The 15,266-nt window shown below is 34.3% G+C and overlaps 1 protein-coding gene across 5 annotated transcripts in view; it reads left to right on the top strand.

Moving 5' to 3' along the window:
* The window catches only part of ATR (ATR serine/threonine kinase), a 108,704-nt gene that overhangs the window by 82,540 nt on the left and 10,898 nt on the right, over positions 1–15,266 (top strand). For 4 of the 5 annotated variants that reach the window (XM_046681002.1, XM_046681011.1, XM_046681022.1 and 1 more), the window contains 8 exons: positions 2,663–2,805; positions 5,744–5,841; positions 6,384–6,616; positions 7,810–7,944; positions 9,486–9,686; positions 11,305–11,448; positions 13,757–13,907; positions 15,074–15,230. In XM_046681002.1, coding sequence (XP_046536958.1) covers positions 2,663–2,805; positions 5,744–5,841; positions 6,384–6,616; positions 7,810–7,944; positions 9,486–9,686; positions 11,305–11,448; positions 13,757–13,907; positions 15,074–15,230 — 1,262 coding nt within the window. Of the gene's footprint in view, positions 1–2,662; positions 2,806–5,743; positions 5,842–6,383; positions 6,617–7,809; positions 7,945–9,485; positions 9,687–11,304; positions 11,449–13,756; positions 13,908–15,073; positions 15,231–15,266 lie in introns of those variants that run through there. The other variant, XR_006891455.1, reaches the window with a different exon arrangement.

The following is a 15,266-nucleotide window of genomic DNA, read 5'->3' as shown; positions in this document are numbered from 1 at the left end:
TTAACCACTCAGCCACGGGGCCGGCCCCAGCAGTTTCTATTAAAGGTGATAATACTATGACCCGGCCACTTTACCAATACTCAACATGTTTCCATAGGACATGTACATAAATATACCAACATTGTTTGTAGATTGTAAACTTGAAGTAACTCAAATGTCAGTCAGTTATAGAATAAATTGTAGCATATTTTTATAATGGAATACTGTATATAGCAATGAAAACCAACAAACCAAAATTATATGCAACAGTTTGGACTGATCTCATGAACATAATGCTGAATGAAAAAAGCCAGATACAAAATAATACATGTGGTATGATTCCATTTATATAAAGTTCAAAAATGGGTGAAACAAAATTATTGTATTAGAACTGGAGATAGTGGTTGTCTTAGTCCATTTGGGCTTCTATAACAAACATACCATATTCTGCATGGCTTAAACAACAAACATTTATTTCTTACAGTTCTTGAGGCTGGGAAGTCCGAGATCAGGGTGCTTGGGGATTCAGTGTCTGATGAGGGTCTGCTTCCTGGTTCATAGACTGCAATCTTCTCATTATAACCTCACTTGGCAGAAAGGGTGAGGGAGCTCTCTGGGGTCTTTTTTTACAAGGGCACTAATCCCATTCATGAGGGCTCCACCCTCATGACCTAATCACCTCCCAAAGGCCCCATCTCCAAATACCATCACACTGGAGATTAGGTCTCAACATAGGAATTTTGTGGAGAAGGGGGACAATGACACAAACATTCAGTCTCTAGTAGTGATTATTTTGGGGGAAAAGGAATGGAGTAGTGATTGGGAAGGTGAATGGGGGGATCGTGTTTCTGGAGTTGTTGTATGGGTATGATCACTTTGTGGTAATTGATGGAGCTGTACATATAAGATTTATATATTTTTCTGTATGTAAAGTTTATTTTCCAAAATTTTTAAAACCAGAAAGGAAGGAAGGAGGGAGAGAGGAACGAAGGAACATGGAAAGATGATAAAACCAGATTGAAAAATATCTTTTTGAAAGAAATTTTAATTAGTATTTTCCTTCATTCACTTTGCATCTATGACTAAATGGGAGAGGCACACTACCAGCTTCACACCTGTGGCTGTTTAGGCGCGTGAATCCACCATCTCTTCTACTCATCTAGTCATGCCATTCTCTCCTCTATCCGCAGGCAGGTTTGCATCTGTAGGGTATCAGGATTAGATTCAGAGGAAACTCAAGATCTCATTTAAGGTTCCTTGTCTAAATTGTGTTCTCAAACTTGATTAGATAAGAATGGAACTTCAGGGGCCGGCTCCGTGGCCGAGTGGTTAAGTTCGAGCGCTCTGCTGCGGTGGCCCAGAGTTCGGATCCTGGGCGCGGACATGGCACCGCTTGTCAGGCCACGTTGAGGCGGCGTCCCACATCCCACAACTAGAAGGACCTGCAACTAAGATATACAAACTGTGTACAGGGTGGGGTTTGGGGAGATAAAGCAGGAAAAAAAAAAAAAAGATTGGCAACAGTTGTTAGCCCAGGTGCCAATCCTTAAAAAAAAAAAAGAAGATTGGCAACAGTTGTTAGCCCAGGTGCCAATCTTTAAAAAGAAAAAAAGAATGGAACTTCATTTTTTTAAAAAAACTTTTTCAGTCAGCCATTCTATGTATTTTTTCCATCACATTTAAAATAATATTATTACAAAATTAGTGGGGTAGGCCCAATGACATAGTGGTTAAGCCCAGGGTTTGCAGGTTCGGATCTCGGGTGCGGACCTGTACACTGCTCATCGAGCCGTGCTGTGGCAGCAGTACACACACAAGCTAGAGGAAGACTGGAACAGTTGTTAGCTCAGGGCCAATCTTCCTCACACACACACAAATTAGTAAACCACACAAATAGTTAAAGGGCAGGGAATGGGAGAGGAAATGACAAAGGAGACTGAGTAGGAGTGGGCCAGAAAGAAAAATTTTGAAAGATTGTGACCCCATGGAAGCCAAGGGAAGAAAGGTTTCAAGGAGGAAATGGCCTGGACAACAGAAACAGATGCTGAAGAGAGTTCAGATGAGCTCAGAATTGGAAAATATCTCTTGGATTTAAGGTGCTGCTTTAGGGGAGTGGTGATGACTGAAGCCAGAAAGAAATAGGTTTGAAGAATGAATGAGAGGTGGAGAATTCTTTTTAGAAGGCTGATTATGAATGAGTTGAGAGAGAGGGCAGTAACCTGTGAGAGATCTTGGAGAAAAATAAAATATCTAATTATTTTAAACTGTATTTTTATGCTTTTAAAGTCCTATCCTCTTCAGAGATTTGATATTACGTCTCCTTTCTTTGAGGTTTTTTTTTAACGAAAACATACATAAACACACATACATAAAATGCTTTAATCAATCTGAAAATTATTTTGATGTATCATATAAAGTGGCAATGTAAATAGAGTTTTCTTTCCCTATAGCTAAGTATCATGAACTGTTGTCCACTGGACAACCGCCAGAACCGACCATCCATCCTGCAAAAGCCTTTGTAAGAAAGTAGCTATTATTTATTCTCATCCAAGAGAGTCAGTCTCCCTTTCACTTTGCTCTGCCGAGATATGGGTCTCATACTTTTGATCCCTAGTCATCTATTCGTATTTCACTTCCCAGCATAGCATGGGGTTTTCTTAGTGAGTATCCTGTTTTTTTACAGGATGTGACCTTGTTCCTGCCAGAGTGGGAGGATGGGCATTTCTACCTTGCCAAGTACTATGACAAATTGATGCCCATGGTCACAGACAACAAAATGGAAAAGCAAGGTGATCTCATTCGGTATATAGTCCTTCATTTCGGAAGGTGAGTGTAAGAACTGCATGTTTGCTGATTAAATATGTCAAGGTGACTGTTGGTATTGAACTGTTATCACAAATCTTTGCAAGTTCAGGATGTTTTTTACTTTAGCACTGATTCAGCCTATCACTTTAGATGAGATGTAATTTTTTATTACAATTTTTTTCTTCCTTTTTAAAAATAACTATTTCAGTGGAATAAGTAATATAAGCATATATTTTTTTAAAAATTCAGTAGTCCCAAGAGTATACAGTGAGAGGAAAATTACGTGTTCTTCCTGTTCCAGACCCTTGTCGTTTGAGTCTCCTCCCTAGAATTCCAGAAGATCATAAATCTATTTAATGGTTGTATTTAATTGCCAATGGAATGTTTCCTTCCAGCCCATTCTGCCAAGAAGTAGTGTGTATGAAAATGGTTTTAACATTAGATTTGTAGAAAGAGCTTATCTCTTAAACTAGATAATAGGTAAAATGTAACAATTTTATATATGTAACAATTTTATATATATAAAATATAACAATATTTATATATGAGTAAAATATAACAATTTTATATAGTATATATTTTATATATACTGTAGGCAAATAGTATATTGTCTCATGCCTACTGTTTATGTTTTCACAAATTATTAATTCCTAAGAAGTAATAATGACATTCCACTCATTCTTCTTCCCATATTCATGTACCATTGCTTTACAGTGAAGGATAACTTACTTCAGAGCAATAAGTCTATTTAAAGTTGCTGTTAGGTATTTTGACTTCTCAGTTCAGTATTCTCAGGAATCAAAGCAATATTTGTTTATCATTGGTGTTAGGATGGCAAGATTTGGCCAAGCATTTCTTCCGAAAATGAAATTCAAGTTTTATAAAATCCAAACTAAATTTTCTTTATTAATGATTATCAATGGCTTGTTATTGAGGTAGAATGCCCTGTGTATTAGCATTTTGAAGTGAAAGCATAAGCAGAAGACAGTTATTAAATGCAGTTTTCTTTTTTAAAATGAGTAATAACTTTCATTTGCTCTGTATTCTTAGCATATGTCATGTGCATTGGTATATAGAATTTATTTAATACATTTCTTCTAAAACGAGTTATTTAGAGTCCTTGATGTGTATAAAACTGTTAGGTATAGTGTGAGATTTTTAAAAGTACAGTTTAGGAAAGTAAGGCTATTTTAGAATATATCCGCTGTATTTGAAATAAAACATTTGGATGCTTAAAGGAGTAAACTTAGCCATTGAGACTTACTTATCCTCTGAGTGATTCAACTACTGTGTTATTACTGATTAAGCGTCAGTGTTTGCCTTCAAGGAGCTACAGTCCAATTAGATAGAGAAACCGTAAATACACAGGACATTTCAATAATGGTACATAGTGATCAGATATCAAAGTAAATGGTATCAATATCAGAAAGATCTTTTTTGGTACTACCAAGCTACCAAAAATGAACCAAACGTGTCCAGAAGTCATGGATTTTGGGCAAATCTGAAGTCAAAACTCAAGCCACTGGCTTCATGATTTCAAAAGTATACATCTTTGTCCTGCATTGCTACAGAAGTCTGGTAGACCTCATGAAAAGGTAGGATTTGGAAGAATAATTAAATTCAAAAAGGAGAGGACATTACTAATTTTTCACAGATTTGGCAGAGAAACAGAGTTGAGTGGTTTGTTCGGAGGATAGTAAGGAAATTGGACTTGATGAAAGTTGTATGCTGGTGAGTAGCAAGAGACCAAGATTGGAAAGTTAGAAAGAACAAGATTGTGAATATTTGAATCCCAGGCAAAGTTGTTCATATAGCCTTGATCTATAGGTACTTGCTGCCTGTTTTTGAACAGGGGGAGATCATGGTAAAGTTAGAATTTTAGGAATGTTAGTCTGGAATTTATTGAAGGGAAGAAATCTGGAATTAGGGGGAGTAAGTTATTATAATTTCCCAGAAATGGAGTGATTGAGCCTGACCTAGACTTGTGGCCATGGAATGCGAGTAAAGGCACAGGTCCTCAGGGCACTTTGAAAGAAGTGTTGACAAGACTCTGACTAGTCACAACTTGTACTATTTTTGGTATAGGCAATATAGAGCTTGGTGAGGAACATAGAAAAAAAAAGGAGAGAGAGGAGTTGAAGCTGCTAGGAAAAAATACTGATACCATAGTTTTTGTCAGAAAACTGTATTTTACTCAAGTAGTAGTTTAAAGTCTTTACATTTTAATTCATATAACATAAAAAAGAATACTCCTGTAGTCACCTCTTATCCTCAGGGGATATGTTTCAAGACCCCCCAGTAGATGCCTGAAAATGCGGATGGTACCAAACCCTATATATACTATGTTTTTTCCTATACGCACATACCTATGATAAAGTTTAATTTATCAGTTAGGCACAGTAAGAAATTAACAACAATAGCTAATAATAAAATAGAACAGTTATAACAATATACTCTAATAAAAGTTACCATAGATCTTAGCAACCTCAACATAATTTTTTTTCTCATTAATTCTAGAACCTTTACCTTTTCACTTAAAGGAAATACTTCACACTTTCTCTTTGGCGTATCTGAATTGCCAGCATCTCTACTCTTGCCCTTGAGACCATTATTAAGTAAAATAAGGGTTCCTTGAACACAAGCACTGTGATACCCTGACAGTCAATCTGATAACCCAAATGGCTACTAAGTGACTAATGGCGGGTAACATATACAGCATGGATACACCAGACAAAGGGATGATTTACGTCCTGGTTGGGACAGAGCGGGATGGCACGAAATTTCATCACACTACTCAGACTAGCCTGCAGTTTAAAACTTATGAATTGCTTATTTCTGGAATTTTCCATTAAATATTTTTAGACCACGGTTGACCTCAGGTAACTGTAACCACGGAAAGCGAAACCTCAGATAAGGGGGGACTACTGTATGTTAATAGTATCTTTCTGTGTAATTGCAGATCTCTGCAGTACGGAAATCAATTTATATATCAATCTATGCCACGAATGTTATCACTATGGCTTGATTTTGGTGCTAAGGCGTACGAATGGGAAAAAGGTATAATTTTGTATGTGATAATTTTAAGGAATTTTAAGGTTTATAATTTGAGTATAAAGTCAGATTTGGCTTGACAGTCTAACATTAAAAGCTAGGAATGAATTTGACCATTAAAATTTTATAAAAGCGTGAGCAAGAAACTAAATGTTAAGAAGAAGGGAAAGTAGAAACATAGACTTTTTAGGTAGTTAGAGCTCAGGGCCTATGAGTGCAAATGTGCTCATTCCTTGATGACCTAACATGCATTGAAGGATATTAGTTTAAGCCAAATAACTTTCCATAAAAATTACAGTGGATGTGGCTTGTTCTGTTTGTTTCTAGTGAAAATTTAAAGCCCTTGAGTTTCTCAATGGCCCTAAATATGTTTTCCCACTTGGACAAAGAAAACTGTCTTTTCACAAATTGGCAAATTATCTAGCTTTGAAAATAGGAATAACATATATCTTAAAGCTGTTTTTAGGACAAAATTTTTCTTCTGTGAAGTGAACTGATATGCTATGTTGTTCTTTACTATTTTTTTAACTTTGATTTTTTTTCTCCAGCTAGCCGCTCTGATCGTGTACAAATGAGAAATGATTTAGCTAAAATAAACAAAGTTATCACAGAGCACACAAATCACTTAGCTCCATATCAGTTTTTGACTGCTTTTTCACAATTGATCTCCCGAATATGTCATTCTCATGATGAAGTTTTTGTTGTCTTGATGGAAATTATAGCCAAAGTGTTTCTGGCCTATCCTCAACAAGCAATGTGGATGATGACAGCTGTGTCAAAGGTAATACATTAATCGCAACAGTGTCATTTTCCATTTTATATGGCATTGATAATGTAATGCTAATATGCAGATTCAAGTTCCAAGGTTTCACTCTTATATTAGATGTGTAGCAAAACATAAATTTTAAATACTTAAAAAAGAGAAATTATAACATTATGTCTCTTTTAAAATTCAGAAATATTTACCATATTAAAGGAAGTGACTAGTATAAGATCAACAAATTCAGCATGGGTTTTCTTTATGAAAACTAGTAAACTGTTAGTGCTTGGTGTAAAACAGTAACCTGTTTTTTCCAAGTGTTTAATCCAAAGTACCTGAACTATTAATACTAGAAAAATCTTATTGCATTAATGGGAATTTACAAGCTGGTAAATATATTTAATTAACAAATATTTTAGAGGATTTAGAAAATATACAGAGATATAAAAAAGATTAAAATTCTCTCTACTATTCATTAATTTTTTTTTTTTTTTGAGGAAGATTAGCCCTGAGCTAACATCCACTGCCAATCCTCCTCTTTTTGTTGAGGAAGAATAGCCCTGAGCTAAGATCCATGCCCATCTTCCTCTTTACTTTATATGTGGGACATCTGTCACAGCGTGGCTTGATCGGCAGTGCATGGGTCCGCGCCTGAGATCTGAACTGGCGAACCCCAGGCCGCTGAAGTGGAGCGTGCGAACTTAACTGATATGCCACCAGGCTGGCCCCCATTCATTAATACTTTGATATATTTTTGTACGTTTCTGTTCTATGCATATTTTAACCCTAATTTGGATTACACAGACATGTAATTTCATATTTTCCGCTTAAGATTATCATGTTATTAAATATTCCTTGAAGACACAATTGTAATAATTATATAAAATTTTATAGTAGTTAGCCATCTAAAATTTATTTAACTATTGCTGTTCATTAAGGTTCTTTCCATTTCTTTGCTGTTGTAATACATCTAGACACATCTATATTCTCATTTCTGATGATTTCTTCAGGGTGAATCCTAAGAGGGGAATTCATCAGATCATAGGATAGCAGCATTTTTATGACTATTGGTAGTATTGCCAAATTGATTTCTAGAAAATTTGTATCAGTGTAAACTCTCGTCATGAATACTTAAGTTGATTTTTGTCAATCAAAAGTTTTGTTGTCTCTTAAAAATCTTGTATAAAATTCCATTTAACTTTTTTTTGTGACAGTCTTCTTATCCCATGCGTGTGAACAGATGCAAGGAAATTCTAAACAAAGCTATTCATATGAAGAAATCCTTAGAAAAGTTTGTCGGAGATGCAACTCGCCTAACAGATAAGCTTCTAGAATTGTGCAATAAACCGGTACTCTCGTAAATCTTACTACTTATAGACCAGTGTTGGATAATTTTATACAGAACTTCTAGATTATTTTAGCTGGTTTTCTTTCATTTGATTAATGAAAATAAAATTCTAACATATGTTGGTATACATGTATATCAAAAGTTATCAAATTGTATCCTTTAAATATGTGCAGTTTATCTTAATAAACCTATTTTTTAAATTTCTAACATACGTCCCTCTCTGAAATCCTCTAAATTTCTAAAAGTTTTTCTTAATATAAATTCTTCTGAGAGTATATTATACATATTCATTACAAATAATTTTAAGTAGAAGATATTAAATAAGCCTTAAAAATGTAAGTCTATAAAACACTCATTTAAAGTTGTCTCTGTGATTGTTTTCTGTCATATCTTTAAACTTTTAAAACTTATGTACATTAGCCTACATACATGAGAGGAAAGAATTTTGGAGTTTTTGTTTTCTTTCTTTCGGTACATATTTCATTTCCTACCAGGGGGCAAGCACTGTGCTGAGGGAAACAAAGATGAATAAGACATGTTCTCGTGCCTTCAAGCGCTCATAGTCTCCTAGGGAGCTGAGCAAATGGTTATCATCTGTGTAATAACCACTTTTTTCAGTAGACTTATGGCTAGAATAGGGACATACAAGAGTAGTCTACTATTTTACCTAGGGAATTAGAGGGAACAAAGCCATAAAGAATGTGTGGGAAAGGTAAAAGTGGGGATGAGGTAGCGATAAGGAGGGAGAGGGAGACTCTTTATAAGGTAAATAGCTACATTTCACTTTGCACATATTCACTCTATTAACTGTCTATAGATGAGAAAATACAGAGTATCCTGCTTCTCACCTTCCCTTCATCAAAAAAATCTTGAAAGAGTAATCTGTTTTTGCTATCTGCATTAATCCCATTTCACCTCTGATGCAGTTGACATTATCAGTGACAGTATTAAGATAATGGCCAACGTTTATTAAACACTGGCACTTTTCTAAGTGATTTACATGTACAAGTTTACAGTTCTTCATCTAAACCTTTTTGGCTAGCTACATGTAGGAATTCAAAGTTTTTCAGATTTTTAAAGGTAATACAGTCCATATACTTTATATTAATACCACTGAGAGTCATCTGGTAGAGTATCCTGTAATCAGCTACGTAATTATTTCTGCAGTGAAACATATTAATCTTTGCACTAAGGGAAAAGTTCAGGTATTTTGCTGCCAAATGAGATTTGGTATAAAAAACAAGTTTGATTTACAGAGCTCTTTGGAGTTTGTAATGTCTGATAATAAATTGTAGGCCCCTATTATCTCCTTTAGTCATTTAACAGTCCTATGATGTAGGTCCTATTACTGATGAGGTAAAAGAGTACAGAGAGATTAAAGTGAGATGATGTATAAAAATACTTAGAAAACTACAGATAGCTAAACCATTGTAATTATGATATAGTAGAAGTGAAATTTTTGTTTTGGGTAAAATTAAGGGTTAATGGTTCTGTAAATCCAGGTAAACAGAGAAATTAAAATGTACTGTTTTTTTCCCCCAGGTGGATGGAAGTAGTTCCACATTAAGCATGAGCACTCACTTTAAAATGCTTAAAAAGCTGGTAGAAGAAGCAACATTTAGTGAAATCCTCATTCCTTTACAATCAGTCATGATACCTACTCTTCCATCAATTCCGGGTGCCCATGCTAACCATGATCCATTTCCTGGGCACTGGGCTTATATTGCAAGCTTTGATGATACGGTAAACTTCAGTTTTACATAACTGTAATTACGTTTTTAAAATTTAGTTAAGTTAAAATTTTAAAATTAAGTTCAAAAGTGTTTTTCTCCGAGACTAAGTGAATTTTATTTGCAAAGAAAAAAATAATTGGAAATATGGAAAAGTAAAACTCTTATACTCCTGGGACAAAATTAAGTGCCAAAAATCCCATGTTCTGCCACAACTAGAAGGACCCACAACTAAGAATATACAACTATGTACTGGGGGGCTTTGGGGAGAAAAAGGAAAAAAAATAAAATCTTTAAAAAAAAATTGCACCTTAAAAATAATAGAGTTTAGGAAAACAGACCAGTCCAATGCATCTTTGTAATCAAAGCACCAAAGAAAAAAAAAAGAAAAAAAAAATAAGGACTTGTCCCTAGAGAGCTAATTCAGATGGCCCAGGTGGATAGCTCAGCATTGCTTAAAGCTGCCATCATGGATATTAAAAATAAGCAAAAAAAAAAAAAAAATCCCATGTTCAGCCTACTATTTTGATTTTTCAGAAGATCATATTGTTGTAGCATGACTGTAATCTTGATTTTCTTTACAATTTGATTTTTCCCTATTCTTCTTTTGTCCTACAAATGGAGAACAAAATGTAACTTTTTGTTTGTATTTTGGGAGAAAGTGAAATTCAGTTAGGACAAGCTTGATTCTTGATTTTGAAGTATGATATATGACTATTTTAAAGAAACGGTAATAGAGCACTTCTAAGTAAATACTTTTCAAAACTCTATATTCCAATACTTCCATGGCTGAAAACGTTTGTTTAACTGCTTCAGAGCCAGTTACAAAACCAATGAAATCATTCTTATTACTTATCGTCGTGCTTTGTTTTTTTGTTGTTGTTGTTATTGTTGCTTTTGAGGAAGATTGGCTCTGAGCTAACTACTGCCAATCCTCCTCTTTTTGCTGAGGAAGACTGGCCCTGAGCTAGCATCCATGCCCATTTTCCTCTACTTTATGCATGGGACACCTACCACAGCATGGTGTTTGCAAAGCGGTGCCATGTCTGCACCTGGGATCTGAACAGGTGAACCCCGGGCCGCCGAGAAGCAGAACATGCGCACTTAACTGCTGTGCCACTGGGCCAGCCCCCATGCTTTGTTTTTAACTTAAGAATAGTATTCAGCTTATTTACTCACCTCATCAGGTAGACTTGATTTTGGAGGAGTTTTTTTCAAAAATCAAGTTACCTTCAATTGATAAACATTTCTTACCATTAAAAACATTTAAAAACAGTGTTTCAGGCTCTGAAAAAGGGTACTAAAAAACTGTTTCAAAAATCTTTTAAACATTATGACTGCTTTAAGGGGCTGCCTAAATTTGGATGTGTATGTACTTATATTGCTGATAAAATAATCCTTTACTTCATAGCCGTCCCTAATGGGTGAAAATGTGTCTATACTCATGGGCAACCATTCTTATCATAGATAATTAAGATAAAAGAAGTTGTTAAAATAAAAAATTTGCTGCATAATATGGGCTATTATATTATTTTTCTTTTTATTATGTTATGTAACACAGCATTTATATCATATATAGAAATTTAAACAAAGAATTTTTGACCTTAATTTGTATATAACTTATCTTTTAGGTGGAAATTCTTGCTTCTCTTCAGAAACCAAAGAAGATCTCTTTAAAAGGATCAGATGGAAAGTTCTACATCATGATGTGTAAGCCAAAAGATGATCTGAGAAAGGATTGTAGACTAATGGAATTCAATTCCTTGATTAATAAGGTTTGGAGATGGTTTGCTTTTATTTTAGAATTACTATCACTGTGATATGGGTTTTTCAGTATGTAAATAGATCACTCTTAAAAAGGAGGGTGAAAGAGGTAAAAGGGCACGTGTGTACAATAATGGATGGCAATTAGACTTTGAGTAGTAAACACGACGTAGTCTATTCAGAAATCGAAATATAATAATGTATACCTGAACTTACATAATGTAAAAAAAAAAGAGGGAATGAAATGTACCGCCTTTCATTTCATTTTCAGTTAATTTTGGAGGGGAGGATAAAATATGCATAACATAAAATTTACCAACTTAACCATTTTTAACTGCCCACTTCAGTTAAGTGGCATTAAGTACAGTCACATTGTTGTGCAACCATCACCACCATCACTCTCCAGAACTTTTTCATCTTCCCACACTGAAACTCTGTATCCATTAAACAATAACTCCCTATTCCCCATGCCCCCAGGCTATGGTAACCACCATTCTGCTTTCTCTCTCTATAAATTTGACTACTCTAGATAGCTCGTATAAGTGCCACATTTTGTTTATCCATTCACCCATCACTGGACACTTGAGTTGCTTCCACCTTTTGGGTATTGTGAATAATGCTGCTATGAACAGAGGTATACAAATATCTATTCAGGTCCTTGCTTTCAGTCTTTTGAGTATGTACCCAGAAGTGGAATGCTGGTTTCACTTAATTTTTTAAAAATAAGATACTTTTAGCATGTTGAAAAAAATGTATAAGACATATTAAAGAGGTAAAATATTTTTATTTAATGTTTACATTATCTATAATATACTTTTTCTATCAGATTTATTTATATTTTTTGTTTTAGTTCTAGAAAAAAATTAGGTTCTATGTTTACCAACATGCTGTTTAAAGGTGATCATTAGTAATTTTTTCATTTCTATTGCTAAGTGCTTGATTTTTACCAGAGATGCTCTGAGAAATTTCATTAAATGGTTATTATAAATGTATGGGCTTAGGTATTTTGAATTATTCTGTAGCCAGGTATTTATAAATGCATAGGATCTGTTTTTTCCATTGGTGAAAATTAAACCATATTGTGGAAAGATGAAATCTTACTATTTTTCTGTAAGCTTTTTGTCCCTTCTTTCCATCCCCTCCCCACATTTCACTGGTACCTCTGTTATTAGCAGGAAAAGTTACGGACCTTTAACATAGAAAAGATATAGCAGCAGATGAGATCATTTTTTAAAAAAGGACAATTATGATTTACACTTAGTTTAACTAAAAAAAATTAAAAAATTAATACCACATTAAAAACCCATTTCAAAGGCAATGTGAAGGGAAGGAATATTTTTTATTTAAAACATTGTTTCGTAAATGGTAACTTAATTTACTGACTCTTAAATCAGTAGTATGTTCGTCCCGAAGCTCCCTGAGTGTTTTTCTGGTTGGGAGTATGAAATGGCCTGGCTTTTATTTATAAATTTATCTTAATTCGCTTTGTTACTGATTAAGTTATTTCATTACTGTTCCCCCACATTAACGTGGTCAAATAAAATAGCCTGATGGTGAAAAACTACAGTCTTACTATGCTAGTCTAGAAAGCCACACACTGATTTTTACATGTGATTCTCATGCCGTATTGTTTTGTTCACATTTATGTAGCATACTTATTCCCAGAGTTTAAAATGTGTTTTTCATCAGTAATTGCAGTTTTGAATTGAACAGGTTACAATTTTAGATGTGTGCTTAGTTTATTTCACATCGTTCCAGAATTAAACAAAATACTATTTATCCTTACCTAATATATTTCAGGATTAATCAGATGAGATATGAAAAGCTTTCTTCTGCTAGGAGATAATTTTTCAAGTGAAGCTGTAATGTTAATCTGCAAGAGTAAGAAATATATTTTGGAGATATCATAAAACTCATACTCTTTTGTTCATGCATTTTTGAGATAATCAAAATTAAACAGTCTCTGTGCCTAAGTACTTAGTGTTTCAGTAATATCTTGAAAGCAATAAAAAATAAGAGAGTATTTTGTCATTGTCAAATATACAACTATAATATTTTTGAACACAGTATGGTCAAATTCATAGTGAATAATTAAAAAGAAGGACTCTAATGATTTGGAAGACATCTTTAATGATTTGGAAATATATTAGGGATGCTCTCATAGTAGTTTCCTGCACTACCATTATGAGGAATTATTCCTCTACTTCATAGTAATCTTTCATTGACGAAATTGCTATAAAATGAACAATCTCTAGATATATTTCACATACCGTTTAGAAATTTTTAATTTTTAAGTTTATGTGTGTGTTTTTTTAACAGTGCTTAAGAAAAGATGCAGAATCTCGTAGAAGAGAACTTCATATCCGAACATACGCAGTTATTCCACTGAATGATGAATGTGGGATTATTGAATGGGTTAACAACACTGCTGGTTTGAGACCTATTCTGACCAAACTATATAAGGAAAAGGGTACTAAAATTAATTCTTACAATATGAGTATATAATATAGGTATAATAACTGCTAACACATATAATATGGGTATAATTGTTATTAACGTATGTCATTGTATATTTTTTTGGTATAAGCCATAGTGAAACTTTTAGGTCAAATGAGATTCTATATACAGCAGTACTTAAGTGTTTTCCTTCCTTTCTTATGCATTTTTTTTTCACTTATTTTAAAGATTTTATTTTTCCTTTTTCTCCCCAAAACCCCCCGTACATACTTGTGTATTTTTAGTTGTGGGTCCTTCTATCTGTGGCATGTGGGACACCGCCTCAGCATGGCTTGATGAGTGGTGCCATGTCCGTGCCCAGGATCCGGACTGGAGAAACCCTGGGCAGCCGAAGCAAAGCTCGCGAACTTAACCACTTGGCGACGGGGCTGGCCCCCCCCTTCTTATGTTTTGGTTCCTTTTCTATCTTCATCTCTAAAGAATTTAAGGTAGCTTACAAAAGTGTATTTGAAATTTGTTTTTCACAGAGTTATTGGTTAGCAATTCTGAAACTACTTTTTGTATATACTAGACTTTAGCAAATAAGTAAATATATTGTAGCTAATGAGAGCTAATTTTTCACTATCAGCGAAAGAAAAGGGAATTTAGCTAGAATGAAACTTCTGCTTCCCCAGATGATTTGCATTGTATAAGATTAGCTTAAGAATCAGGTATACTATGAATCTTATAGGCTAGCCCTCACACAGAGTAAATTATTTCAGAGCACCGTTGTAGGTTTCTTAGTAATAATTCAATGTGGACCTATACTACATGCTGACTAACAACAAGATCACTATAATTTTAATGAGGCCTGCAGCATTTTTACAATTGCATGGGCACTATTCACGTTAGGTTTATTCTGAGTGGTATCTTCTGGAGTTGATTCCACAACATTGGTTTTGGTTGACGTTAATTATCATCAAGAGGCTTCACTTTGGATAAGTATTAAGGTAATGTGTTTATTGTTTATTATAGTGTCAAGATAAATTTACTTATGAATAATTGAAAATTTTCCATTTATTATTGCTTTTGATAAGCAGTTGGAATAAAAGAAGATGTTTCCTGTCCTATTTGAACAAAAAAAATTGCGCCTTTTCTTATTTGGCTTGTGTAATTAATAGAAATCACTCTACCTTGCAGGAGTTTATATGACAGGGAAAGAACTTCGCCAGTGTATGCTACCAAAGGCGGCAGCTTTGTCTGAAAAACTCAAAGTATTCCGAGAATTTCTCCTACCTAGGCATCCTCCTGTTTTTCATGAGTGGTTTCTGAGAACATTCCCTGATCCTACATCATGGTAAGTTACCAAGAATATAATACATTATTATGGTTG

Source organism: Equus quagga, chromosome 1 (genome assembly GCF_021613505.1).
Source record: "Equus quagga isolate Etosha38 chromosome 1, UCLA_HA_Equagga_1.0, whole genome shotgun sequence".
Classification (NCBI taxonomy): domain Eukaryota; kingdom Metazoa; phylum Chordata; class Mammalia; order Perissodactyla; family Equidae; genus Equus; species Equus quagga.
Note: the sequence above shows the minus strand (reverse complement) of the source record. Positions and strands in the feature narration are given on the sequence as shown.